General features: G+C 40.6%; 1 protein-coding gene across 2 annotated transcripts in view; it reads right to left on the bottom strand.

The window, feature by feature from the left end:
• The window catches only part of LOC121505594 (SLIT-ROBO Rho GTPase-activating protein 1-like), a 68,320-nt gene extending 42,010 nt beyond the window's left edge, over positions 1-26,310 (bottom strand). For both annotated transcript variants that reach the window (XM_041781044.1, XM_041781047.1), the window contains exon 1: positions 26,038-26,310. In XM_041781044.1, coding sequence (XP_041636978.1) covers positions 26,038-26,104 — 67 coding nt within the window. In that variant the 5' untranslated portion in view covers positions 26,105-26,310. The remainder of the gene's footprint in view (positions 1-26,037) is intronic.
• Between the last annotated feature and the right edge of the window lie 1,011 nt (positions 26,311-27,321).

Here is a 27,321-nt window from a genome sequence, read left to right as displayed (position 1 = left end):
TTTTGTCATTAAATACCACTTTTTTCCTACTTTTTCCCCATGTTCTGCCACTTTTCGCCCATTCAAGCTACTTTTTGTCATTTAATACAATTTTTTTCCTTACCTTTTCCCCATTTTCTGCCACTTTTGCACATTTAAGCTACTTTTTGTCATTAAATACCACTTTTTTCCACTTTTTCCCCATTTTCTGCCACTTTTTGCACATTTAAGCTACTTTTTGTCATTAAATACCACTTTTTTCCACTTTTTCCCCATTTTTTGCCACTTTTCGCCCATTTAAGTTACCTTTGCATTAAATACCACTTGTTTTTCTTTTCCCTCCATTTTTTGCCTCTTATTTTTTTCCATTTTTTCAGCATTTTTTGCCCATTTAAACATCCTTCTGCTGTTAAATACCACTTGTTTCCCATTTTTTTGCCCATTCTTGCAGCTCTTGACCGCTTTTTGCCTATTTTAGTCACTTTCACTCATGTTTTTGCCACTTTTGGACCATTTTTTGCCACCTGGAACTCATTATTTTGTAACTTCTCACCTATTTTTGCTACTTTTCGACTCTTTTTCCGCTTTTTGACCATTTTTGCCATCTTTAACTTATTTTCATTGGTACTTGAAGCCTATTTTGTCACTTTTCACCGCTTAGACTTTGGCTCTTGCAAAAGCATTTTTCAACAGCTTGGCTCTTAGGTTGAGTAACACTGGCATGATGTTTTGGACTTTTCTTGGGTTAAGGTTGTTTTGTTTTGGATAAAATGAACAGAGGGATGCAAAATCTGGCAGATGAAGCCTGTACCACCAAAATGCCCCTACCCTTAAATATCTTTAGAGTCAAACGATCAACATGAACACTCATATAAACTTTTGATCATTTCTCATCACAGATCTTCTGCATACAGAAGCTGCTTTTAAACCATATGTTGCAGATGTTAGAAGAAATGTGTTTCAAAGCAGAAAACCAGCGTCTGAAAACATCAGCCATGTTTCCTTTCCTGGCTAAATGCTGCTAAAAAATGGTGCTGTCCTCTGCCTCAGCTGATTCACTGGTCGTACTTTCCATCTCTAATGGTGTCTCCGCTTTGTCCTTCCTTGCAATAACTGCAATATAGTCAACGGATACATATTCATCAGCTTCAGCTCCAACATAATGGGCTCATTTTTATTTGCAATGAACTCCCGAGCAAAAACAAGCAGAAAATGTGAGATTAGGGCCAGGAACTGGCATAAAAATTGCACTGCTGAGTAGCCTTGTGTTGAGGTGTTGCACACCACCACACTAAATTTAAAGTATCAAGCACACCAAAAACATAAGCGATGTTTTCAGTGCTTGTAATTTTAGATCCTCTCCTTTGCATCTTTCTCATGACGGAGATTGTAGTGTCAAACACATGGAGAGGTACAGACAAATATAACGACCTTAGCGATGATCCGTATCAGCAGCACACGGACCTTTTAGTATTTTCTGACCTTGGTTTTAATTTTCCCTCACTGAGATGATGGAGAGCAGGTGGGCGGAGAGGAACAAACAGGTGGGAGGTTCATTTGAATCAGGAAGCACAAAGTGAGCCGGAGGGCCGATGGGAACAAAGGAGCAAACGTCTGAGACAATTAAAAATGTTTCTGATTACGGAGGTGGAGGAAAAGCTCCAAAACAAGCTGATTGAAATTCATGGAGGTATTCATGAGGGTCCGTGCCAAATGTTCATGTCAGAAATACAGAACTTAGAGATTATTTTAGGAGCCGGGCTGTTGATTCTTTATGAAAACATGTTAAAAACGAGACAGACTATGCTACTATGAGACTGTTGGTTTAGGAAAGAGGGGAAGCTACATCTCAGCTACATCTGTTTTATAATGAAGGTGATTTGGAGAGGAATGAATACACATGACCTAAATTTCACAAACACAATAGCAGTTTTTCAGTACCAAAACATGCATGAGTTTGCGTGGGATTTTTGACCATTAAAGCCAGGACGTTTCCAATAATGGGTGCCATGATATCAGAGCCCACATGCTTTAACCCTTTACCTACTGACCCAGCGCCGACGCTGTGTTTTATATGTCTGGAGTATTATTACCGTAACTCTGTCAAAGTTTGTCCAATCAGAAAATTTCCAACTGCGATGGAAAGCTGAGAATTGTGGGCATGCGGACATATATAGTTCATTACGGTACTAACAACCATATGACATGGGCATTCATAGCAAAACACCAGAAGTATCGCGAGACCGCGACACGGATTCTCAACACTGTAACTCCTCGAAAGTTTGCTCAATCTAAAAACTTCCAACGCTGACAGAGAGCTGAGAATGTGTGCTTTCCGGCAACATATGATGTGTGGTATATATATTATGGGAATGTCGAACAGCACTGCAAAACGGCAGCTTTGAATGACTGCTGATTGTTGTAAACATGTATAGGTTCACATTTCAAATGTCCAATCAAAACTTCATGAGCAATAACAACATTTCTTCTCATAAAATCCATGAAAAACAAATCTGTTTTTGTGTTTTTCTTCTTTTAAACTGCTGACAATTCCATATAATGTGCAATAATCAATAACCAGATGTTAAAAAGTCAAGTTCAAGTACTCCTGGGAAAAGGGACCAAAGCTCTCAGACTTAGGGCATTTCCTGACTATTTTACAGCCATAATAAAAAAATATGGCCAAATCGCAATTTTTAGACTCAGTAGGTAAAGGGTTCAAATACAAAAGGACCTTGTAAATCAGTGGTGGGCAAAATTAGTGCAAATAAAAAAATGAAAAATGCATTCTCAACATTCTCAGTAACATATTGTTATTGCACATGACAGACACGCACAAATGCCACTATCTAACACTATTATTGAAAACTAAACACCACTCTCGCTCGCCCTCCTTTTACTCTCTTCCTTCACTCTCCTTTCTCACTCGTCTTCTGCCAAAGCTGCCGTTTTCGCGGTGCTGTTCGACATTACCATAATATATATACCACACATTATATATTGCCAGAAAGCACAGATTCTCAGCTCTCTGTCAGCGTTGGAATCTTTTAGACTGAACAAACTTTCGAGGAGTTATAGCGTTGAGAATCAGTGTAGCGGTCTCACAATACTTCTGGTGTTTTTCTGTGGTGTTTTGCTTTGAATGCCCACGTCATGTGGTTGTGAGTACTGTAATGAACCACATATGTGTGCATGCCCACAGTTCTCAGCTTTCCAACACCGCTGGAATATTCCTGATTAGACAAACTCTGACAGAGTTACGGTAATAATACTCCAGACATATAAAACACAGTGCCGGCGCTGGGTCAGTAGGTAAAGGGTGAAATTGTGATGTCCAGACTGCCTGGAAACAAAGCCAGGTCTTGGTGAAGGTCCCCACAACAGACAGAGGGGGCAGGAAGTATATCTTAGGGGTGTTCCCTTCTGTATAAAATGCTTAAGCCTCCCAGTGTTCGGGCTCTTCTCTCCCTCTCTTTCTCTCTGTCAGTCTGAATACTGACCGCTCAGGTGTGTATTGATTTGACCTCTTTGCAGAGAAATCAAAGCTTGTCGGCCGGCAGAAGTCTAATATTTAATTTCTCATCAGCAACAGAAAAAAATTCCATAACACTCCCATTAAAGACTGACTGCTTGGAGAGTCATGCTGGTGTATCTGTGATGGCATCACCAGCACCACCTTTGACCTAAACGTACATGCATGAGACATACAGATCCTAAACTTTAATCTAGTAAAACTAGCCACAAAAATGGAAAAAATTCCCAGTTTTGGTTTAATCCTACATCACAGATTTTGCAGCATTACGTCACTGGTATCCCACATCCTAGGTTGTGATAAGTGTGGATGCATACATCACCATCAAGGCTGAAAACTTTAAATAATTTAACACTACCTGGAGCGTGCTGTGGCTGTGAAAATTAAAAATAACAATAAAGAGAATATGTAAATCCTGGCTGAGATGAAGTATGGTTGTGTGTATTTTCGGAGCTGCACAGATACAGGTTGGCTGATTGATTATGAAAATTTAAGTTTTGCTTCAGAAAAGGAAACTTTATTATGGCAGATTTGATCTGCAAAGGCTGGGAGGAACAGCAGAATGTCTGTTTAACACTGAGCTGGGAAAAGGAACATGCAACTTTGGATTTTCTTGAACAAATTCATCTTTTTGGGTGGCTGCATTGATATTTCTGGTGTCATATTTTTATGCATTACAAGAAAATAAAGCACATCTGGTGATAATACCTGGTCTGCTTACTCACATTGGATGTTCTAGTGTTCATTCAGAGGCAGGCTAATCTATGGGGTATTTCTGAGTCAAGTCTGAGAAGGCTCTGGCTCAATCCAGTGGATCATTTGGACAAATAATCATTTGCAAGGAGTCTTGAATCAGGATTCGCTCCCATGATCACTGAGGGAGTAAATCAGGCCTAAAGTCAGGCTTCAGATCATTTCATGTGTAGCCAGTCTAATATAGGATCTTTAATTAGAAGTTAGATCATATATTGATAAATCGCTTTATTTAAACAGTTCAATATTCCATCAATTCACTCATCAATTAAATCAGTTAATTGCTCTGCACCACTCCTCTCTCACCTTCGCTCCCTCACTCTTTAATCCGTATAATTACTGATGAAGACTGTCCATTTTTCTCAGAGGAGTCACCTTGGCCGACACGCTCTGACCGCATTAAGAAACCCACACACATAGACACACATTACCTGCACACGCACACACCAAACGCACACAAACACGCGCTATCAGCCGGCGTGGTAATGCCTGGCTGCACGCTCCGCTGGTCGTGTGTTTCAGAGCTCGATCTATCTGCAGAGAGAGAGAGAGAGAAAGAGAAAGAGAGAGAGAGAGAGAGAGAGAGAGAGGGAGAGAGAGGGAGAGAGAGAGGAGCGGGTACAGAATACACAATGATCGCCCCGCCTCTCTCTCTCAGACAGACACATGAATCCCCGGGGGCCTCTATCCACTCCACTACCTGTTGTCTTGGCAACCACACACTGTGAGTGAACCATGTGATGAGGAAGGTGAAGACGAGGCTCCGATCTGCCGCATCGACACACACAAACACAAACACGCCTCATGGATCAGGACAGAGTCGCTGCCACGGCCCCGGGCCCCCGCAGGTCCATGAACATCTCTATCGTGGTGTGTTGGTGCACGCTTGTGTGTATCGATCTGCTGCTAATCAATTTAAAATGGCCGCCATCTCATTGAAAGCTGCAACACTTTCACATAAATGAATCTCTGCTTTGCTGCAACACATTTAACCACAGACGAGAAAAATGCTTGACTCTGATTGGCTGCTGCGCCAAATGGGACATCCCAGATATGGTTTGCGGCGTCCCCATGGTAACAGTTTAATCACTCTTCTAAATTGGTGTTGAGCCTCTGCTGGGATCCTTGTTACCATAACAACCCTGAGTCAATGACTGGGTATGGTTCAGACGATGTTTCCGTTACGTCTGCTGATAAACAAACAGAAGTTAGCTCAGCAGAGGAGTTAGGGCGATTTATCCTCCATTAATTAATTAACCATCTAATACAGCAACAGGTTAACTTTAGACTAAGTCATAAAAGAGTCTGGAGCTAGCAAACAACAGCACTGTGGCTCACTGGCTGCAGCTTTAGACCATTTCTGTGTTTGGACTCTGGCTGAATCTTCTGATTTTTTTCAGTGAAGATTGCAACGTGCACTTTGCACCCAGCTATGATCAGCTGATGACAAGCTGATCCCAAGCATCGCCTCCCAGCTCACACAGCCAACCACAGCTCTTTCCCTCAACACAGCAGAGTATTTAAATATGACAAACATCACCCTAATCTCTGCTTACATTAATGCTGATGCACCATGCTGCTGCTGCAATAAAGCTTCCCCTCCTCCACCCCAGCCTCCTCCTTTATAGCATAAAGCTTCACCTCCTCCACCCCAGCCTCCTCCTTTATAGACTAAAGCTTCACCTCCTCCACCCCAGCCTCCTCCTTTATAGGTTAAGGCTTCCCCTCCTCCACCCCAGCCTCCTCCTTTATAGCATAAAGCTTCACCTCCTCCACCCCAGCCTCCTCCTTTATAGACTAAAGCTTCACCTCCTCCACCCCAGCCTCCTCCTTTATAGCATAAAGCTTCACCTCCTCCACCCCAGCCTCCTCCTTTATAGACTAAAGCTTCACCTCCTCCTTTATAGCATAAAGCTTCTCCTCCTCCATCCCAGCCTCCTCCTTTATAGCATAAAGGCCTGAGGCTCAGGCCTACAGAGAAGGATGGAGTTATTTCACACATAAGTAGAGCTCAGGCTTATGTTATTTAAGTGAAAGTCTGGCCATGAATTATTTTGTTATCTGCAGTTTAAATGTTTTTTAAATCATGTTTGCTTAAAGAGGAAGCAAACAGATGATTTTTTTCAGAATACAGATAGAAAACATGTTAACCAGACTCTAGCAGGGTTTTAAAAACGTTAAACAGCTGTTTATTGAGCTGATAATGTCCGTTTACATTGACTTAATAAATACTATGGTCCTCTTTCTTAAAGCTTGAAGCATTTCCCTCTAAAATGTTGATAGATATGGAGCAAATATCCTCTAAGGTGAGGCGTTTTTAGAATTAATCAAACACATTAAAGAGGCTCACTGCAGCAGACTGCCTTTTAGCTTTTCTTGCAAATCCCACTCATATTTTCTTCAGGGATTTCTGACACAACATCAAAGAGACTAAATGCTTCCTAAATGATGAGAGACTATTTACATAAACGTCCATCAGAGACGGAGCTGCTGCTGAGAGAGATTTAACAACCATTACATACTAATTTTGGACAAACACTCGTGCCCCCGTCGTGATGAGTTGGTAATCCTCTGAAGTTTTCCTTCAGAGCCAGAAGCAGGTCAGAGTTAGTCAGCACAGCTCTGGAATGACTAAAGAAATCCCAACAGCTGGAGGAAAAGTTCACCTATTAGAGGGCCAAACTAAGACGCTGAACATGGTTTCATCTTTTTACGGGCTCATTAATATCTCAGCATGGTGGCGTGTGAGCACCGAGGAGTCTGAGAGGCTGAAACCTCCATGGTTGGAAAATGAAGCCAGTGTAGAAGTGCAGAGAGCTGCTGTTAGACTGCCCACAAAAGGCCGTGTGCAGAAGCAGCGACACATTTCTAGAATTCAAGGTGAAACGTCTCCATGGATCTAAACACAGACCCTTCAGCTGGCACTTTAAAGTTCAATGAATGAGGATAAAAAAAGACTTCATCTGATGAAGGTTTGTTAGTTTTGCCTAACACTCCACTGATTTATTTATGAATATTCTCAGCATTTACAGCTGACATGGGCGGGTGTATGGGACCACTTAGGCTGCTATTTGGTTCCAATATAGGCTGGTATTTACAGCAAGCACAAGCTTATATTCAAAGCCAACATAGGCTGATATGTGAACTAATATAGGCCCATATTTCCTGACAAATAGGCCAATATTAACAGCCAATGTAGGCCTATATTTGCATCAAATACAGGCCATTATTTTACACAAATACAAGTCAATGTTTACAGCCAATATCTACAGTCCATACAGGCCAAAACTCATAATTTAGGTCAATATTTGTAGCCAACATGGACCAATATTAACAGCAAATACAGGCATAAATTTACAGACAATATAGTCATATTTTTTACAGTCAAATAAGGCTGATACTAACAGCCAATATAAGACAATCTTTGCAGCTAATATAGGCTGATATGTTTAGCTAATATAACCTGGTATTTCCTGCCAGTGTAGGCCAATATTAATAGCCAATGTAGGCCTTTAATTGCAGAAAATGTAGACAGTTCTTTCACTCCAATACAGGCCATTATTCAAAGCATATGAGTCAATATCTACAATCCACATAGGCCAAAACTTGGAGTCAATGTAGGCTAATATTTGCAGCCAATGGACTGATTTATACAGCATATATGTGCATGAATTTATAGCCAATATAGACCTATATTTGCAGCCAACTTAGGCTGGTATTTACATCTGATATAGGTCAATATTTACAGAAAATAAGGACCAATATTTGCAGCAAATATAGGCTGATATTTAAATTTGATATGGGCCAATATTTACAGCAAATAAGGACCAATATTTGTTGCCAATATAGACTGATATTTTCAGCCAGTATAAGCCAACATTTACAGCTGATATAGGCCAAAAAGTCTGGCCAGCACATATTTGTGATATTTGCTGATATGCAGAGCCAATAAGGGGCATTATTTACAGATGATACGTTGGCTGTTAACATTGGCAGGAATTTAGCCTATACTGATAATTAATTAAAAGCTTTGCTGACACCAGTATTGATCTGATAACATCCTAGATCCCTACCAGCTACAGCTGATGCTCTGCTCCATATTTGGCCTCAAAAAATGCCTTTCAAATTTCGTTATTCTCAGTCAGCGGTGTCCAAACATTTTTCACTGGGGGCCACATGCAGAGAAACATCAGGATGATGGGGCCACTTTTACTTTTAGAGTATTAAAGTTAGTAAAACCAATCCAGTGGGGGTTAAGACATGCTTAATGATAAAGAAAAGAAGCCTTTATCACAGCTTTGATTCAGGGCTCCAAAGACAAGCACATGTTCACTCAGACCAAAAAAAGGACAGGCCAGATTCTGGAGGTGAAAGGTCAAAGGTTGAGCTCATTAGGCATCATGGTTAGCCTTTGAACACCTCGGACCTCCACTGTACCATCACTGGCAATTAGAAACTTAATAAAGGCATGGAACCAGGAGCACGTTTAACGCCACTTTGGTCACTCAAGTCTTTGGATTCGCCTTTCCCTTTCTGCCAGTTAAAACCCAAACTTCCATCTTCATGTTGGAGAAAACTTCCAGATTTCCTCCCTAAAGATGCTCTGACAGTGGAGACAGTTGTAAGCTGCAGCAGCAGAGAGGAAGAGGATGATGATTCAGGCACATCCACTGAGGAGGCGAGATTGTATCAATGAAACTCCGCGTCTTGGATCACCGCCGATTGAACGTGAAAGGAGGACATCCGCCGCACTTTTACCTTTTGAAGTGTGAGACGCTCCTACTTAGAAAACCTCCACGCGTGTCCTCCTAACACCCCCCGACGGCGAGACTCAGACGCTTTGATCAGAGGAGCCGCAGCCGTCTCCCAACAATGTGGAAACACTGGCAGACAATACGGCGAGAGTGAGGATTTTGTCTGGGCTGATTCTATCTGAGAGCTCGGAGGAGATCGCTCAGCCGGCGGGGCGGCCGAGGAACATCAAAGGTCAAAAAACATCCAATCTGGAGGAGAGGAGCTCATGCACAGTCAGGAATTACAAGACTAAATGTTCATTTTTCATGTTTGAGTGATACTTTACTGAATTTACACAAAAACCTCAGCATTTTTGTTTCTTTACACATGAAATCTTTGACTTTTTGGGTCTAAAGTGCCCTCTAATGATTTGCATTGGTGATGTGAGGCTTGCCTTCAGCTGAAAACCCATCCATGAAGCTCCTGCAGCAGTTTTAGTGTTTACATCAATGCCAGAGGATGTTCAGAACTCTTCAGCCTCAGCCATGCGCCTCAGCAGTCTTTGACCTCGCTATGTGTGGTCTTCTGCTTCCCAGCTGAGTTGCTGTTGTTCCTAAACTCTTCCACTTTCTAATAATATCACTGACAGTTGACTGTGGATTATGGGATAAGTAAGTTCTCTCCAAAATCCACACAAATTCCCTAAAATTTCAAAGAAATCATCAAACATTTCTGTGAATATTTGTTAAAGATTCTTAGAATATCATGCCCAAAATTTAAATATTCCCCAAATGCTTCATTGAAACTTTATCAGAAAGCCTACACATTCCAATAAATTTTTCCCCAAACAGTTCCATGTAAATCCCTGAAAATATTCTAACTAGTTCCCCAAAAATCAAAGCAAATCTCCCCAAAAATATTACAGAATCACAGGCATCCAACAAATTCACAAATTTCCATGAAATTTCCAAAAGACATCCTAGTTCCAAATTTCCAAACAAATTCCCACCACTTAACAGATACATTTCCCAGGATTCTGTGAAAAAATTCTCCAACAGCAAATTTCTCCAAAAAATCTGAATTAAATTCCCAAAAATTACAAATGCATTTTCCACATTTGAATGTAAATGTCCGAAGATTTTCCAAACAAATTCCACAAAATAGCTGAATAAATTTCAAAACAAATTTCCCTCACAGCTTTCAGTGAAACATCCCAAAGTCAAAACACAAAACCCCAAATTCCATGAAATTAACAAGAATCACAAACATCCAACAATTTCAGGAATCTCTTGAAAATTCCAAAGGGCACCCTTGCTCCAAATTTCCAAGCAAATTCCCAACAGTTAACAAAATTTTCCCAGGTTTCTGGGAGAAAACCCTCCAATTTCAAATAAAATTCCCCTCAAGAATCCAAATCAAATTTCCCAAAATTCATGAAAATAACAAAAATCCAGCAAATTCAAGAATTTCCATGAAAATTCCAGAGGACATCCTTGCCCCAAATTTCTAAGCAAATTCCCAACAATTAACAGATACATGTCCCAGGATCCTGAGGAAAATCTCCAACTTCACAGCAAATTTCTACCAAAAAAATCCAAATAAAGTTCCCAACAATCACACACACATTTCCCACATTTGAATGAAAATTTCCAAATAAATTTCAAAACAAATTTCTTCTACAACTTGCAGTGAAACTCTCCAACACCAAAAGATACAAACATTCCCACAAAATGTCCATGAAAATAAGAAGAATCACAAACATCGAAAACATTCAAGAATTACCATGAAAACTCTGGAAAATCACAAAGGACATCCTTGATCCAAATTTCCAAGCAAATATCCAGCAATTAAAAGATACATTTCCCAGGATTCTGTGAAAAAAATTCCAACTTCACAGCAAATTCCTCCTACAAAATCCAAATTAAATTTCCAAAAATTACAAGTGCATTTTCCACATTTGAATGTAAATGTCCTAAGATTTTCTAAACAAATTCCACAAAATAGCTGAATAAATTTCAAAACAAATTTTTTCTCAAAACTTTCAGTGAAACTCTCCAACACCAAAAGATACAAACACAAAATGTCCGTGAAAATAACAAGAATCACAAACATCGAAAAAATCCAAGAATTACCATGAAAACTCTGGAAAATCCCAAAGGACATTCTTGCTCCAAATTTCCAAGCAAATTCCCAACAATTAACAGATAAATTGGTGGCTGATGCCTACAAAATTTCCATGAAAATACTTGAAAATTTCCAAACAGACTCCTCCAAATATTCACAAAGATTCCTCACAAATTCACAGCAAACTGTCCCAACATTTCCAGCAAACTGCTTAAACTACGAAGGACATTCTGGGCATTTTATCTCAGTTGTATTGAAGGTCCTATAGGGGTTAAATTAATGCTAATGTGCTTTGAAGCTGACTGAAGGAGGAAGCACAACAAACACAGCCAATCACAAAGTTAGACGGAGTTAGAGACAAAAACACGCCACTACTCCCTACTTCCCAACAGTTCCCTTTTTATTCCTATTTTCCACTTTCAATCTTTCACTAATTTGAAACATCTTAGGCTTCATGTACCGTACTGTTTTAACTTTAATGTCAGAATAAAATCCAGTTTGATGATTTTAGAGACCTCTCCTCTTATTTATAATCTCTCTCCCGTCTCCATTCTTCCCTCTGTAACCGACTGGTTGGTGTAAACACCCCTGCAGGATTTTTCCAGCATAAGTGAAGGCTGACTGATTGATTAATTGGTTGATTGATTGGCTGTGGTGCATATTCAGCTAATGAGGTTATCAACTATGACTACCCATCCCATCCTATCATCCCGATGCTTTAATCGATGCAGTTATTGATTCATGATCATTTTTCTGTGGTATAAAATCTCCACACAGCAGTTTAATTATTGATTTGAAGGTGAAATCAGAGAGTGTACAGAACTTTGATTTTCTTTCTGCAAAAACAAGAAACCTGCTCGCCTTTCTGACTCTGATGTTCAATATTTCAGGATCTGTTCCCTCAGTAATGGAGGAGCGGCTCTGCTGAAGATGTGACCCAGTGACCTCCTCGGGTTTAAGCCTACAGTGCTGTAAATATTACATACTTGAATGCCACGCACGGAGCAGTTCTGTCAGATCCACCTGAGATAAACCTGGCCACCCTTTGACTGCAGGTTTGAGGCTCAGACAGGATTTTAACCTTGAATGCTCACCTGGCAGAAAAACATGTCTGCATCAATAAAAGGGATTGATAAGATTTGAGGCTTAGGATTGTGATCAATAAGGCTGTGTGATGGCGGTCCTGTTGGATTATTCAAATCTAACCTGTCCAGTAAGCTTTAAACATATCCTACCATTTAATCTGGGATTATTATAGGCTACGTTTCTTCTTGATTTTATAACCTCTTTAATAAAATAAATGACTACTCCTTTAATATTAGAGTTTATCATACCATGACTTCAGTTATTTTGCTTGTCAGTGTAGATTAACAGCTCCACTCCCCGTGCTGTTTTATGAGCTTACTTTTCCCCCGCACACCCAAACTTTCTGCTTTTGTCAATACAACTGTTAAAATACTGTCCAAGATCCTCTTAGCAACAGTCTGACCACTCACTCTTTATAAAATCAGTGCAACCCATCCGGGTACTTTGCCCAAACGATGCTGGCCCCGCCCCTTTCTGGGTGTAAACATCCCACAAAAGTGGATGGCAGTAAAGACTGGGTCATTAGGGATTTAAAGGCTTAGAATATGAAAACCCTAAAATCTAATGGCCAATGAGAAAAACATCCAATGTGAACATTTATGCATCGTAATGATATGAAATAAACAAAATTATAGCTGTACATGACGGTGCGTTTAGGTTCCCTCTGACAAACGAGACAACAAGTCCAATCCTGTGACTGAAGAGGTCATAAACTAACATTACATAGCTTCTGCTGGATCTTAACACTTAAGTGTGATTGATAAGTTAGTTAAGAAAGCTGTTAACAGGCAGACAGACTACAGCAGAGCCATCGCTAGATTAAAGTCATTAAGAACTCGGCACCGGTCCAACATTTGCCCGCTTTACTCCTCTCTAGTTTCAGACAAAAGACTCAGAACTCTTCTTCCACACGCTGTCATCATTTTAGAACAACAAAGCATGCCTTTAATTCTGGCTTTTAATCGTTTAAGGCACATAACACAACAAAATGGCTTTTAATGGCGTTGTTACCGTTGTTTTCTAATCTACCGCCAATCAATCTGAAGGTTGGTTTATCCCCAAATAGGGGCGGAGTCGCACCGAAAAGCGGGAGGTGGTGTTAGACGCTATCTTGAATCATAACAGCTGTCAGCTGTGCAGAGGACAGGAGAGAAGTCCTGGTAAAGTCCCGGTACACTGAGGGGAAAAATTTAGAAGTGGAGGTACTGCGGATCGGTGCTCTGGTTTTTAAGTAAGGTTTTTTTCTTTTCTTAAGATTTATTTATAAGCATTTTCATAGCTTTATTTCCAGAGGACAGTGGATCGAGTCAGAACAGATGGGGGCCAGTGACATGCAGTAAAGGAGCTGTATGTGAGGTGCTGTCAAACTGCCAAGTCATTAGCATCCCTGCAAAAAACCTGCAATAAATAAGGAATAATTACTAAAAAGTAAACCAGCGTTTTGGTTTCATGGATGAATTTCACACAATCAGGGTGAAAGGCTGTTAAAAATGCACTTCCTTATTCATGCTGCAATCTGTCCCAGAATCTTTAAGTACTATACATAATGAAACAGAAAAAGACAGGCCACTTTGATTCAGAGCCCCCTGGTGGTGGAACTTACAAACTGCAAATTTCCGCACACTGTCCAACTTGCTAGCAAAAGGGGCTTTCTGCAGGAAAACATTGCAAACACCCCTTTTTCTAGCAAGTTGGACAGTGTGGGAGTTTTCTTTGAGCTGTTTGCTGGATGCCATCCTAAGGATTACATGTGCAAAGCAAATGCTCATATTTCCTGTCATTTTTAGTATAGAATGTTTAAATTTTGCTTAAATAAAACGCTTGTGTAAAAACACATCTGCTTTAGTTCCTTGGCAGCTCAGATATGAGCAGAAAACAGGAAAAAACTACAAGAAAAAGTTGAAGCTCATTAATCAGCAAATTCAAAGGTCAGAGCAGAGGCAGAAGACTTCATTGTTGGATCAGTGAGCGACTCTTTAACTCCAAAGTTGCCAAAATTAACCCAGAGCTGATCTCACTGCTCATTGGCTGGATGTTTCAGGGACGTTCTTATAGAAAAAGCATCTTTGTTCATCTTTGTGCTCTGAAAATTCAACCAGGAGGGTTAGACTCCATTCAGAGCTGACGTGGAAATATAAACAGGGCTTATGGAAGCACAGAACCCTGAAATGACTCCTCAAAGATCAAGGACGGGTTTACTGAGCCGATCGGTCTAACCTTGCAGGTATCGATGCGTGGAGGTTTGCTTCATGCTACAGAGCGAGTGTTAGGAACAATATAAGGGTCCTTGAGGTCTGAGGCGAGTGTTGACTCTTACTGCTTTATTGTGGCTGCTGCTTTTGGAAAATCAGTGGAGATGCAGAAAAATATTTCCAACCTACAGCCCTATCCAGCAGGCACAGGGTTTTTGGACTCTCCTATCTATCTCAGATACTGATTCTCTACTTGTGTTTGCTTTTCTCTGGACTTCAGTAGCCGTTTAAAAACTTCACGCTGGGTTCCTCCATCTTGTAACGGACACTTTTCATTCATTAAGGCTATAAATTAATGCTTAAATTAATTGATAGTGAAACAGTCGTTAGTTGCCTCGTATGTTCCCTTATGACTTCCTTCCATCTTCCTTCTTAAACTGGTCCAGTCTTCACTTCCAGTTGGTGACTAATTGATTAATTATCCTCCTTAACGATCCATCATGTGGATCTCATCCGTCCAAACCTCATCTGGGATCTGGTTAAGAATGAGAGAAAGGGAAAAGCTGCAGCTGAAGGTGATTTCTAACATCCAATATCACTGATTATTTTCAATGTCAATTTACGAAAATTCAGAAAAATAGTCGTCAGAAGTCCTCCTTTTATTAAGCCAACAATATAAAATTCAGTCAAGGGAAAGCCGTCCATTCAAGAATAACTCGATGAGTCCTTAAGTTATCGTAGCATAAGACACCTGTGTCTGGAAGGTCCAGTCACCGGTTCATCAGTATTCCTGGCTACCATTACACCATAAAGACAAAAGAACACCCCAAGCAAATCAAAGAAAAGGTTATTGAAACTAGGGCTGAAATGATTCCTCAAATTATTCAGGTGATTCGAATCAAAAAATTCCTTGAGGCAAACTATCTGCCTCGAGGCTTCGCTTAAATCAGTCATGTATCCATATACGCCCCTGCTTTAGCCTGGACATCGCGCCGTGTGTTGCACGGCAAGCTGTGTTTCACACGGACAGCTATTTGTGTGGCACAATGTACTTGTTTTCGCTGCTACTATAACGCAACATGCGTGATATGAGACGTGAAAATCACGAAGGAAGAGAAGTTGATGCAGTGATGCTTACAGGCACGCGTCCTCTGTTTTTACGCAGCCATTGCCTGCGGATGGCAGATATGGCACTACCAGCAGCGGTGAACCTACGCAGATGTCTGAGTTGATCTTGCCTGCATGACTCGCTGGAGTGAGACAGCGCTTAGTTTGTGTCTGCATACTTAAGGGAATTTCATAAACTTCTGGTTTATTGGTCGACGGTTGCACAGAACACCATCAGGCGTCCCTCTCTCTCTCTTTTTCTTCCGCGAGCGCAAGTCATAAATATAATTATAAATTATTTAAAATTCAGCGCACTGACGTCTTGATTGCAGCGTATTTTTCAAAAAGTGTCAGATTCCCAAATAATTTTATAACTTATACTGATAATAAATTGACACCAGTTAAACAGAAACACGCAATTGCCACAGACATTGACTGAGACTAAATAGGTCAAAGTTCATCATCATATAGTCAGGATTCAACAGGTCACAGAAGCAGCTTTATCCCTTAAAATGTGTTCTCCATGTCAGTGGATGGTCTTAAAAGGTCATATTATTATGGTGGATGAATTCACAAACAAAAATGTGCAAAAATTAAAAGTGAACATGCTTTGAAAAATTGTCCATATTCCTGTAATCTAAAGGTTCACCTCTCAGAAATCATCAGACTGCTCTGTGAATGGTGGCGCTTTATTGTTGCTATAATGTGAAATATTACACGCATGTATAAAGTAGAGGATGTTAAAATGATTGTGTCCCTTTACTTTAATGGCAAACTGGAAAATAAAAATAAACTACAATAGAAGAAATAAAGTGTTGGCACCCAAAATTTCCAGGGAGAGGGTCCTTAAAACCCCAAACATGGCATAATCTAATGTCATTATTTAACTTCCTTTCCTTGTAATGTTAAGAAAGATAAAGTGTCATCAGAACTTCATTGCACTTTGTAAAATATATTTTCTTTAAAGGATAATACTAATTTTTAATATAGAAGTAGTTCGTTTAAGGGACCCAGCTTCTTTTCTCATTTGTCTAGTACTGCTGCTCTTGAAAAGGCAAAAGTGACTGATTGAAAAATGCAATATTTCATATTAGAGTACTCAATTAATCGTCAGAAGAATCAATAGAGTACTCGACTACAAAAAGAATCTATTACTGCAGCCCTAATTGAAACGTATAAATCAGGGGATGAATACAAAAAATTCCAACATCCCCAAAGTTCAGTTAAATCCGTCATGAAGAAATGAAGGGATATGTCACATGTGTAAATCTGCCTAGATCAGACCGTCCTCACAACCTGAGTGAGCGTGCAAGAAAGAGACTAGTGAGAGAGACCACCAAGACACCTATGACTACTCTGAAGGAGCTCCAAGCTTCAGCAGCTGAGATGGGAGAGACTCTGCAGACAACAACTGTTGGCCGGGTTCTTCACCAGTCAGAGCTAGAGCCTGACTGATATGGGATTTTTAGGGCCGATGCTGATGCCAATATTGGGGGCTAAAAATCTGATATTTGAAATAAGAACATTGATATACACAGGATATATACTGTACATGAACACAAATGTGGACATGTGAATTCACAGTTGCATTTATCTTTGTTTATTTCACAAAGATGCAACTTAGACGACGTTAAAATGCTGTGTAATAGTCTTATACTGCGGCTGTGGACCATATTAGACTGGAAAATGATAAATGGAGAGCCATATTTACATCGTTGTGGCAAATATTCACATAGAATATGTTTACAGTGTGTTTCTTGATAACCCTGAGGAAGGCCACAAGCTTAAATGTGCCTGTTTGATAAAGTTGTTCTCTAAAGATCTACTATTAGTGAAACGTTCTGTCTCCACACTGGTAGAATATGTCACAGGAAAGATAAACACAGTATGAATGCTTTTCTGGTTTGTGCTTTTCAAAGTAAAAGCCTGGTTTAGCATTTCAATAGAGAAACTCTGTTCACTTGTACAGAATGCTTTTATTCTGAATAGTTCCCAACAAACTTCCTTTGTACACTGAATCAAGTCGCTTTCAGGGGGGTTTATTGAGGTAAAACTTATAAAGAAGGACAGGGCTTTGAGAGCAGGGAGATGCGGCTGACATGTACGGCACATGCAAGCTGCAAAGCACACTCCCAGTCTGAAACGGGCCTGTGAGTGCTTAGAGACAGGAAGGGGCCCACGGCAGCACCCGCTGCTCACTGAGAAGAGCAACAACAAGTCTCTAAAACTCTCCAGTAACACCAGAAAAAGTAGCTAGATTTGTCGCCAGTCGCTTTTTTTGAAAAAGAGTCGCTAAAGGGGTCTGAAAACTCACTAAGTATTGTGACAAGTCGCTAAGTTGGCAATACTGAGTGGGGGAGAGTTGCTGCTGCACTGATGGCTGCACTTGCTTTTGTCTGAGGGGGAGGGGCCAGGCACTCGGGCTGAGTTCGGCAGGGACACACACAGCTGATTGATTAATCTGTGATAGGCTATAATCGGCCCGATTACTCGGCCTGCCGATCAGTTGGTCGGGCTCTAGTCAGAGCTTTATGGGAGAGTGGCAAAGAGAAAGACACTATAGAAGAAAACTCAGATTCAATCTGGACTAGAGTTCACCTAAAGGCATGTGGGAGACTCTGTGGTCAAACACTGACATCAGCACAAACACACCACCCCCACTGTGGAGCACAGTTGTGGCAGCATCATGCTGTGGGGATGCTTTTTAGCAGCTGGCCCTGGAAGGCTTGTAAAGGTAGAGGGGAAAAGGAAGATTTATTTTCCAGCAAGACATTGAGCCAACGCATACAGAGAGAGCTACAAAGCATCTCAAGCATCTCATTTCTTTCTTCACGATTGATTTTGGGTAAAGCATCCAAAGAGGTGAATCCTTTTTAAAACAATGTAAATTGCTCATAACCACCTAAGAGAGCTAGCGCTGCTAATGCTAGCAGCACTGCATCAGCATGGCTGCACAGAAGAAACAGCTAGCAGTGGTTTTGTTGATTTATGCCACATGCTTGTGGAGAGAAATCAAACTATTGACAGGATAATGCATCACTGAAATGCATGTAAATGTGTCAAACCATCCTGGTTATTCCCAGTTGTTGGATTAATGCAGGCATGTAAACGCACTCAGGCTGGACTTCAACCTACAAGACTTTCCAATCTTGCTGCAGACACCACTGCCCACACTGTGGCTCCTGGTTGAAGCAATCTGCTGGAAAAACGCCAAACTTTTTAGTCATTCAGACCCAAACCTGTAAAAAAAAAAAGGGGGGGGGGTGGAGCTTGATTTAATAAGGCAGTGATATCATTTTATTCCTCCCCTGCTCTAATCCATTAATCATTGCAGCCTGAGAGTCCTTTTTATCCATGTATGTGCATATATATGCGAGTAATCTCACAGGAACAGGAAGCTATGCAGTCCTCCTGAGGTATCCGTAACCATGACAACCAGGTCCAAGGACATTGGGGCAGAGGATGGATCATCAGGACCAGCGAGGGCTTTTTGATTTTGGCCCTCCAGAACATTTTCTACAGAGTGAAGAGTCACTTCATTATCAGGCTGCTTCATCTCCCCTGTGCTCATTCATCGCTGCCCTGCTGCTTGTCTGGCAGGTATGCAGATGTGAGGTCACTAATCACCTGCATGCACACGCTGCAAAAACAAGAGCTGCAGCCGAACAGGCAGGCAGGCGGGCACGGAGCCGCAGCGTGCAGCAGGAAACACTTCATCTCTTTCTCTGCTCTCTCCCTCCTGCAGAGCTCCTTTCTCTCCTCTCGCTCTCATTACCACACTCCTCCACGCTTTTTAAGGAGGTGGCGCTCCAAATGTCACAAGCACCAAAATATGAATCGTCAGCACTGTGCACAAGTGCACACCTCACCTTAGGAGAGAAGACCCCACCCCCTCGTGAGAGCGTGTATACATTACACACCACCTCCAGCGTCAGCCAATCAGGAGCCGGAGCAGGGAGGCAGAATTGGAAGGCACATAGTTACAACGCGGATCCATACGCCGGGAGCTTGGCAGGAGGTGCAGAGAGGGCCGGACAGCGGGGAAGGAGGGGGCTTTATCCGAGCCGAGCGGTCATTTCAATGCAGGGCATCCCCGAGTGTGGTTTGGCAGGACGCCAGAGCAAGGGCCACAAACACAAACAGGGATGTGTAAACAAAATACACACCTCACATGGGGGCTGTAATGCTCTCCATTAAATTTAATCACTCCAACTCTTACATCGATTCATTGTGCTCAAGGAGGAAGAAAGGAGGGGGATATTTGTGAATGAAGCTGACAAGAATTTGGGACAAAAATGAAATCTAATCTCTGAAAATCTTCATCATGTGTGACAGAGAAACACAAGAAAGGAAAGGAAAGAGCCCAAGAAGGCAGGCAGGAAAATGAGCAATTTCTGAATGAATGCAGGTAGATGTTCAGACAAAAAACTGGGCTTAAGATGATAAAACGTGGAGTAAGAGGCACGCAAGCAGAGCTTTTCAAACTGAAACGATGGTGATGATGGAGCCTGTGTGGGCGTATGTGACAAGAAAATGTGGAAGTGTGAGGAGCCATGTGGGGAGAGGAGATGCATGCATGTTGAACAGGGAAAAGGGTTGTTGAAGGATGCACAGTGTTGTTTTTCTACTGATGTGTACATGCTTGCTCTAGTTTCAGCCATTACAGATTCACGTGCTCATTTTTGATTTTATTTTGAAGAACACCAAGTCTTCTCTGTACAAGAATTTGTTGTCATTCTTACAACCAAGCACCATGTGTCTTTTTTAAAGCTACAAACACACTTTCAATAGACTTTTCAAAATAAAACTAATTTCTTGTCATTACACAGCAGGTTTAATTGATCAACTCAGGGTGGTTTCACATTCCAAGGCCTGTGTGCATGTGCACTTTCCCAAAATCAAAGGTCATTGGGTCAGTCTGAATGCAAACATGCTTACATATATGTAAATAATTCCTGCAGTTATTTACAGCTGATCAACTGCAAATGTCAACCTATATTGTCTTTAAATAGCCTTGATGAGCTGTAAATATCTGCATTTTAAGGCTTTCATATCAGCTCAAATCACCTGTCAAGATCACTCTACATCAGCTGTATATATCAGTCTATATCAGCTGTAAATATCAGTCTATATCAGCTGTAAATATCAGCCTATATCAGCTGTAAATATCAGTCTACATCAGCTGTAAATATCAGTCTACATCAGCTGTAAATATCAGCCTATATCAGCTGTAAATATCAGCCTATATCAGCTGTAAATATCAGCCTATATCAGCTGTAAATATCAGCCTATATCAGCTGTAAATATCAGCCTATATCAGCTGTAAATATCAGCCTATATCAGCTGTAAATATCAGCCTATATCAGCTGTAAATATCAGCCTATATCAGCTGTAAATATCAGTATATATCAGCTGTAAATATCAGCAAATATCAGCCTATATCAGCTGTAAATATCAGCCTATATCAGCTGTAAATATCAGTATATATCAGCTGTAAATATCAGCAAATATCAGCCTATATCAGCTGTAAATATCAGTATATATCAGCTGTAAATATCAGTATATATCAGCTGTAAATATCAGCCTATATCAGCTGTAAATATCGGTCTATATCAGCTGTAAATACCAGCCTATATCAGCTGTAAATATCAGTCTATATCAGCTGTAAATATCAGCCTATATCAGCTGTAAATATCGGTCTATATCAGCTGTAAATACCAGCCTATATCAGCTGTAAATATCAGTATATATCAGCTGTAAATATCAGCCTATATCAGCTGTAAATATCAGTATATATCAGCTGTAAATATCGGTCTATATCAGCTGTAAATATCAGCCTATATCAGCTGTAAATATCAGTCTATATCAGCTGTAAATATCAGCCTATATCAGCTGTAAATATCAGTATATATCAGCTGTAAATATCAGCCTATATCAGCTGTAAATATCAGTATATATCAGCTGTAAATATCGGTCTATATCAGCTGTAAATATCAGCCTATATCAGCTGTAAATATCAGTCTATATCAGCTGTAAATATCAGCCTATATCAGATGTAATTATCAGCCTATATCAGCTGTAAATATCGGTCTATATCAGCTGTAAATATCAGCCTATATCAGCTGTAAATATCAGCCTATATCAGCTGTAAATATCAGCCTATATCAGCTGTAAATATCGGTCTATATCAGCTGTAAATATCAGCCTATATCAGCTGTAAATATCAGCCTATATCAGCTGTAAATATCGGTCTATATCAGCTGTAAATATCAGCCTATATCAGCTGTAAATATCAGTATATATCAGCTGTAAATATCGGTCTATATCAGCTGTAAATATCAGCCTATATCAGCTGTAAATATCAGTCTATATCAGCTGTAAATATCAGCCTATATCAGATGTAATTATCAGCCTATATCAGCTGTAAATATCGGTCTATATCAGCTGTAAATATCGGTCTATATCAGCTGTAAATATCAGCCTATATCAGCTGTAAATATCGGTCTATATCAGCTGTAAATATCAGCCTATATCAGATGTAATTATCAGCCTATATCAGCTGTAAATATCGGTCTATATCAGCTGTAAATATCGGTCTATATCAGCTGTAAATATCAGCCTATATCAGCTGTAAATATCAGCCTATATCAGCTGTAAATATCGGTCTATATCAGCTGTAAATATCAGCCTATATCAGCTGTAAATATCAGTATATATCAGCTGTAAATATCGGTCTATATCAGCTGTAAATATCAGCCTATATCAGCTGTAAATATCAGCCTATATCAGCTGTAAATATCAGCCTATATCAGCTGTAAATATCAGCCTATATCAGCTGTAAATATCGGTCTATATCAGCTGTAAATATCAGCCTATATCAGCTGTAAATATCGGTCTATATCAGCTGTAAATATCAGCCTATATCAGCTGTAAATATCAGCCTATATCAGCTGTAAATATCAGTCTATATCAGCTGTAAATATCAGTCTATATCAGCTGTAAATATCAGCCTATATCAGCTGTAAATATCACTCTACATCAGCTGTAAATATCAGTCTACATCAGCTGTAAATATCAGCCTATATCAGCTGTAAATATCAGCCTATATCAGCTGTAAATATCAGTCTATATCAGCTGTAAATATCAGTCTATATCAGCTGTAAATATCAGTCTATATCAGCTGTAAATATCAGCCTTAACAAGCAGAGTTTCTCCACAGAAATGTCAAACCAGAATTTTATTATGAAACCAGGCATTTCAATCACCCTACGTTTCTCTTCCTTGTGACAGATTCTACCAACATCGACATAAATATCTACTAAAACAAGTATTCTAAAGATTTCTGTGTTTTATTTTACATTCTAGTTCGGCTGAGACATGCATGTGGCTTGCAGTTAAAATAGGCGAGCCTTCTTTTCTCATGATTCTTCACACCAGACGAGCGCTCACGCTGGAAGTATGAAAGCCCTGACAGCGGCCCTTTCATCGAGGAGGCTCAATGAAAGGGTCGCTGTGCATGCAGTCTTAAAATGTCTGTAATTTCAGCAGTCACCTCCAGAACATGGTTGAGCAACTTTTTTTTTTCAATAACACATCTGATTTGAACTGCGCCCTCTGAGAATGGCCACCTTGTGGTGGAGGGGTTTGCTTGTCGCTGTAAACTCAGGAGTTATGCTGTCGGACCAGACTAAGAGCAGATCAGCAACCCCTCATGAAGCAGCACTTAGGGATTGGAGTCACCCCGCCCGGAAGAGGGATACCAGGGTGCCTGGAGCCAGATCTGGGAGGAGCTTCTCTCCATGGGGCTGGGTTAGACCCAGACCAAGGAAGTTACATGAAGGTGCCTCCCAGTGGGCCCAACAGCTGCAGGGTGGATGCACTGTAAGCTGGGCTGGCTTGCTGAGCCTGATGCACCACAACCTGGCCCGGATAGGTGGAAGAAAATGGATTTGATATGTATCTTTTCTAAGCAAAAAACCCTTTTCCATTCTAACAACACAAAATACAGATAAATCTAGGGCTGAATGATTCTGAAAAAGCTAATTTGCAAATTTGATATGAATTGTTGCATTTAAAGCAGTAGTTCTCAAAGTGTGGAAGAGTGAGCCTCCCCTGAGAAGAAATTATTCATTCGGTGGACCCCCACCCACAAAAAGGATTCAAAGTGAAAAAAAATTAAACAACAACATTTCAAACATTTATGCCTGATCTTTAAACATTTTCAACATTAATATATTTTTGATATTTTGGTTTACAAATGTCCTTAAACATCTGCCCTTCCCTCTTATTCAGTTATAATGCCATTAAATACCCCTTTTTCATATTTTTTGGGCCATTTTACAACTTCTTTATGCTTCTTTTTCCCCATTTTTTCCAGTTTTATCCCATTTTTGCCCTTTTTCACCTTTTTGCCCATTTAAGCTACCTTTCATCATTAAAAATCCCTCTTTCCAATTTTTTTGCTCATTTTTCGATGTCTTTTTTGCCACTCTTATCCCATTTTTTGTCCTCTTTTTTTCACAATTTTTTGCCACTTTTCGTTCATTTAAGCTGCCCATTGCCATTTAATACCACTTGTTTCCTTTTTTCCCAATTTTTGGCCTTTTTCACAGTTTTTTTTTTGCCACTTTTCCCCATTTTTTGCCCCCCCCTCCTTTTTTTTTTTTTTTTTTTACCATTTATGGCCCATTTAAACTACCTTTTGCCATCACATACCACTTGTTTCCTCTTTTTTTGACCATTTTTGCCACTCTTGACTGCTTTTTGCCCATTTAAGTCTCTTTCCACTCACTTTTTTTGTCACTTCTCACCCATTTTTGCTACTTTCTGACCATTTTTATACTTTTCACCCATTTATTACTGCTTTTTAACCATTTTGCCACTTTTAACCTATTTTTATTGCTACTTCAAGCTGTTTTTGCCACTTTTCACCTCTTAGATTGTGGCTCTTGCAAAGGTTTTTTTCAAAAGTGTGGCTCTTTGGTTGAGTAACACTGCTCTATAGCATGGTCCCTATAGTAACTATAAGTCTATCCATTTTGCTCCATGCACAGCAGGGGCTCGCAAAGAAAAATCACCTTTTTTCTGGTTTATGGTTCCACGCCTCCCCTGAAGCTCTGTGGCGCCCCCCAGAGGAGGCCTGCCTCACTCTTTGAAAACCACTGATTTAAAGGAACAATGGTTTTACATCGTTTACATTTTAAAATAAAAAGTGTGATTTTCCTTGAAGGATTCAAACAAAACTGAAATTTGAACGTTTGCATGATGGCTCCCTGCTGCAAAAACTAAATTAAACTGGTGCTTTGACAAATCCTAGGCTACAGAAATATTGCTCATTGCCCGACCCTTTCTTCGAGCACATCAACCTGCACCGAGCAGATCGACCGAAGCAGGAAGTCATACAGAAAAACGCACAGAGCATCCGGCCAATTTCAAAATAAAACACCATGTGCAGACTGCTGATTCTTTATCAGTAACATTACATAAAAACAGGATGCATTTTGCTTTTTGGATGTTGTTCTCTTTATCCTGCATGAACTTGTGATCCAGCTGCTCCGTGCTCCAGCAGGCGAGGGCCCCCGCTGTCAGATGGAGCAACCGTGATGCAGACATGGAGCCTGTGGGAAACTGCAGGTTTTTGCACACATGTTATGCTCGGCTGCAGAAATGTTCACATCAGCTGATGCCTACAATAACTTTTTGTGATATATCTGCCAGCTGTGATACTGTGCTGCTGATTTTGTGCATCCTGATGGCTCCTGTGACCTGATTGTGGCGTTTTCTAAACAGTCATTTATGATTAATACTGTCTGGATCAGTGTCGCAGGGATAAAGGTCGAACATTCTGATCATGTAAGGCGCTCAGGGATCATCCTGCATCATCCAGGGAGGGAAAATGAGGCAGCATGTTGTAGCTTTACTAAAAAGGTCATTTTGCTGGTCGTCACCGCCCCAGCATAGCAGGGATGGTGGTAACCATGGCGCCAGGAGGAGGAGGAGGAGGAAAGAGGGCTGTCCCATGGTCATGGCAACCACTATTTCAGGGGTGTCATCACCTCAAACATGCCTCCAGTTCAGCTCCAGGTAAGCTGTGGACAGTCACTGCTGCAGTCACAGCCTCAGAGGAATACCAATAGAGAGCCTGCCAGACCAAGACCGGGGCACAACCGCCCAGAGGTTTGAGAGGAAAATCCAACAAATGAAGGCTCACCTGACAAACACATCCACACACCTTCCTCCTCTTCCTCCTCACTCACACATATAAACCCTTCCTCCCCCTCCCTCCTCCTCCTCCTCCCCCCTCAGGCGCCATGCAGCACTCAGGATGAACCCAGAAATCCTGACGTTTCACGGCGTGTCAGCGCTCACACACACCTTTACACAGCCCTGCATGGGCACGAGCGCCGCTGGCAGACAGGTGTGTGTGACTGAAGTGTGTCCGTGATGTGTGCGCGTGCCAAGGTGAGAGAAAAGTGGGTGTGACAGAGACGCTGCTGAAGGTGCACTAATTATGCCTGGTGGAGCTCTTACCTTTGACTTGGCTCTCGTACTCTGCCAGGATTTCTTTGTCCTTCTTGCTTTTGTTTGAGTTTGACATGTCGTCACTGACGGGTTGAGTGGTCGGCAGGTGTAGAAGAAGAAAAAGAAGCAGAAGAAGAGGAAAAATCCCGGTTTATTTCCCTCCGCCCGCGGCTTCACCCGCAAACATGCTCGTTAGATCCATCCAGTGCCGCAACAACACAGCCAGTAGTGGGAACGCACCTCCACGCTGCATGAGGAGCAGGAGGAGCGGGAGGCAGGGAGGGGCGGTCCGCGGACGAGCCGGAACAAAGAGACGACTCTGTTTATATCAGGGGTTTTCAAAGTGTGGAGGAGTGAGGCCCCCCAAGAAGACATGATTCATTCAGTGGACCCCCACCCACAAAAAGGATTCAAATAAAAAAAAATTAAACAACATTTCAAACATTCATGTCTAATCTTCAAACATTTTTAACATTAATAAATTTTTGATATTTTGGTTTGCAAATGCCATTTTACAATTTCTTGTTGCCACTTTTATCCCAGTTTTTCCACTTTAACCTTTTGCCCATTTAAGCTACCTTTCATCATTAAATATCCCTTTTTTTCATTTTTTTGCTCATTTTTGCTATTTCTTTTTGCCACTTTTATCTTATTTTTGCCCTTTTTTAACCATTTTTGCCACTTTTATCCCATTTTTGCCCCCCTTTTTAATTTTATTTTCTTTTATTTTTACAATTTTTTTTGCCACTTTTCATCCGTTTTAGCTGCCCATTGCATTTAATACCACTTGTTTCCTTTTTTCCCAATTTATGCCCTTTTTCACAATTTTTTTTGCCACTTTTATCACATTTTTTTGCCCTTTTTTTTAACCATTTTTTGCCTCTTTTTGCCCATATAATCTACCCTTTGCCTTTATGTACCACTTGTCTCTCTTTTTTTGACCATTTTTGTTTGTAACATTGTTCGTTTTTCGTATTTTGATCAGAAAGAAAAAAAGTTTACTGTTTTTGGTTGAATACAAAAAAAGGATAAAGGGCGCCAGTTTTTGTTTTTTGGTTTTGACAGAAAAATGAATTGTACTTTAGTCCCCCGACCCTCAACATACAGTTTAACACACAAACAAAAGACAAATGACGTAAAAATAAAAGTCCTAAAAATTGTTAAAATTGCTGGCAGGATAAATTAGGAAATGTCTCGTGTTTGATTAAATCAAAAAATATTACAAAAATGTAAAAAAAAATTCTCCACAAAATGCTTTTAAATGAACATTTTATCTCGTGGTTTTTACATTTC

This window comes from Cheilinus undulatus, linkage group 23, assembly GCF_018320785.1.
Source record: "Cheilinus undulatus linkage group 23, ASM1832078v1, whole genome shotgun sequence".
NCBI classification, from domain to species: domain Eukaryota; kingdom Metazoa; phylum Chordata; class Actinopteri; order Labriformes; family Labridae; genus Cheilinus; species Cheilinus undulatus.
Note: the sequence above shows the minus strand (reverse complement) of the source record. Positions and strands in the feature narration are given on the sequence as shown.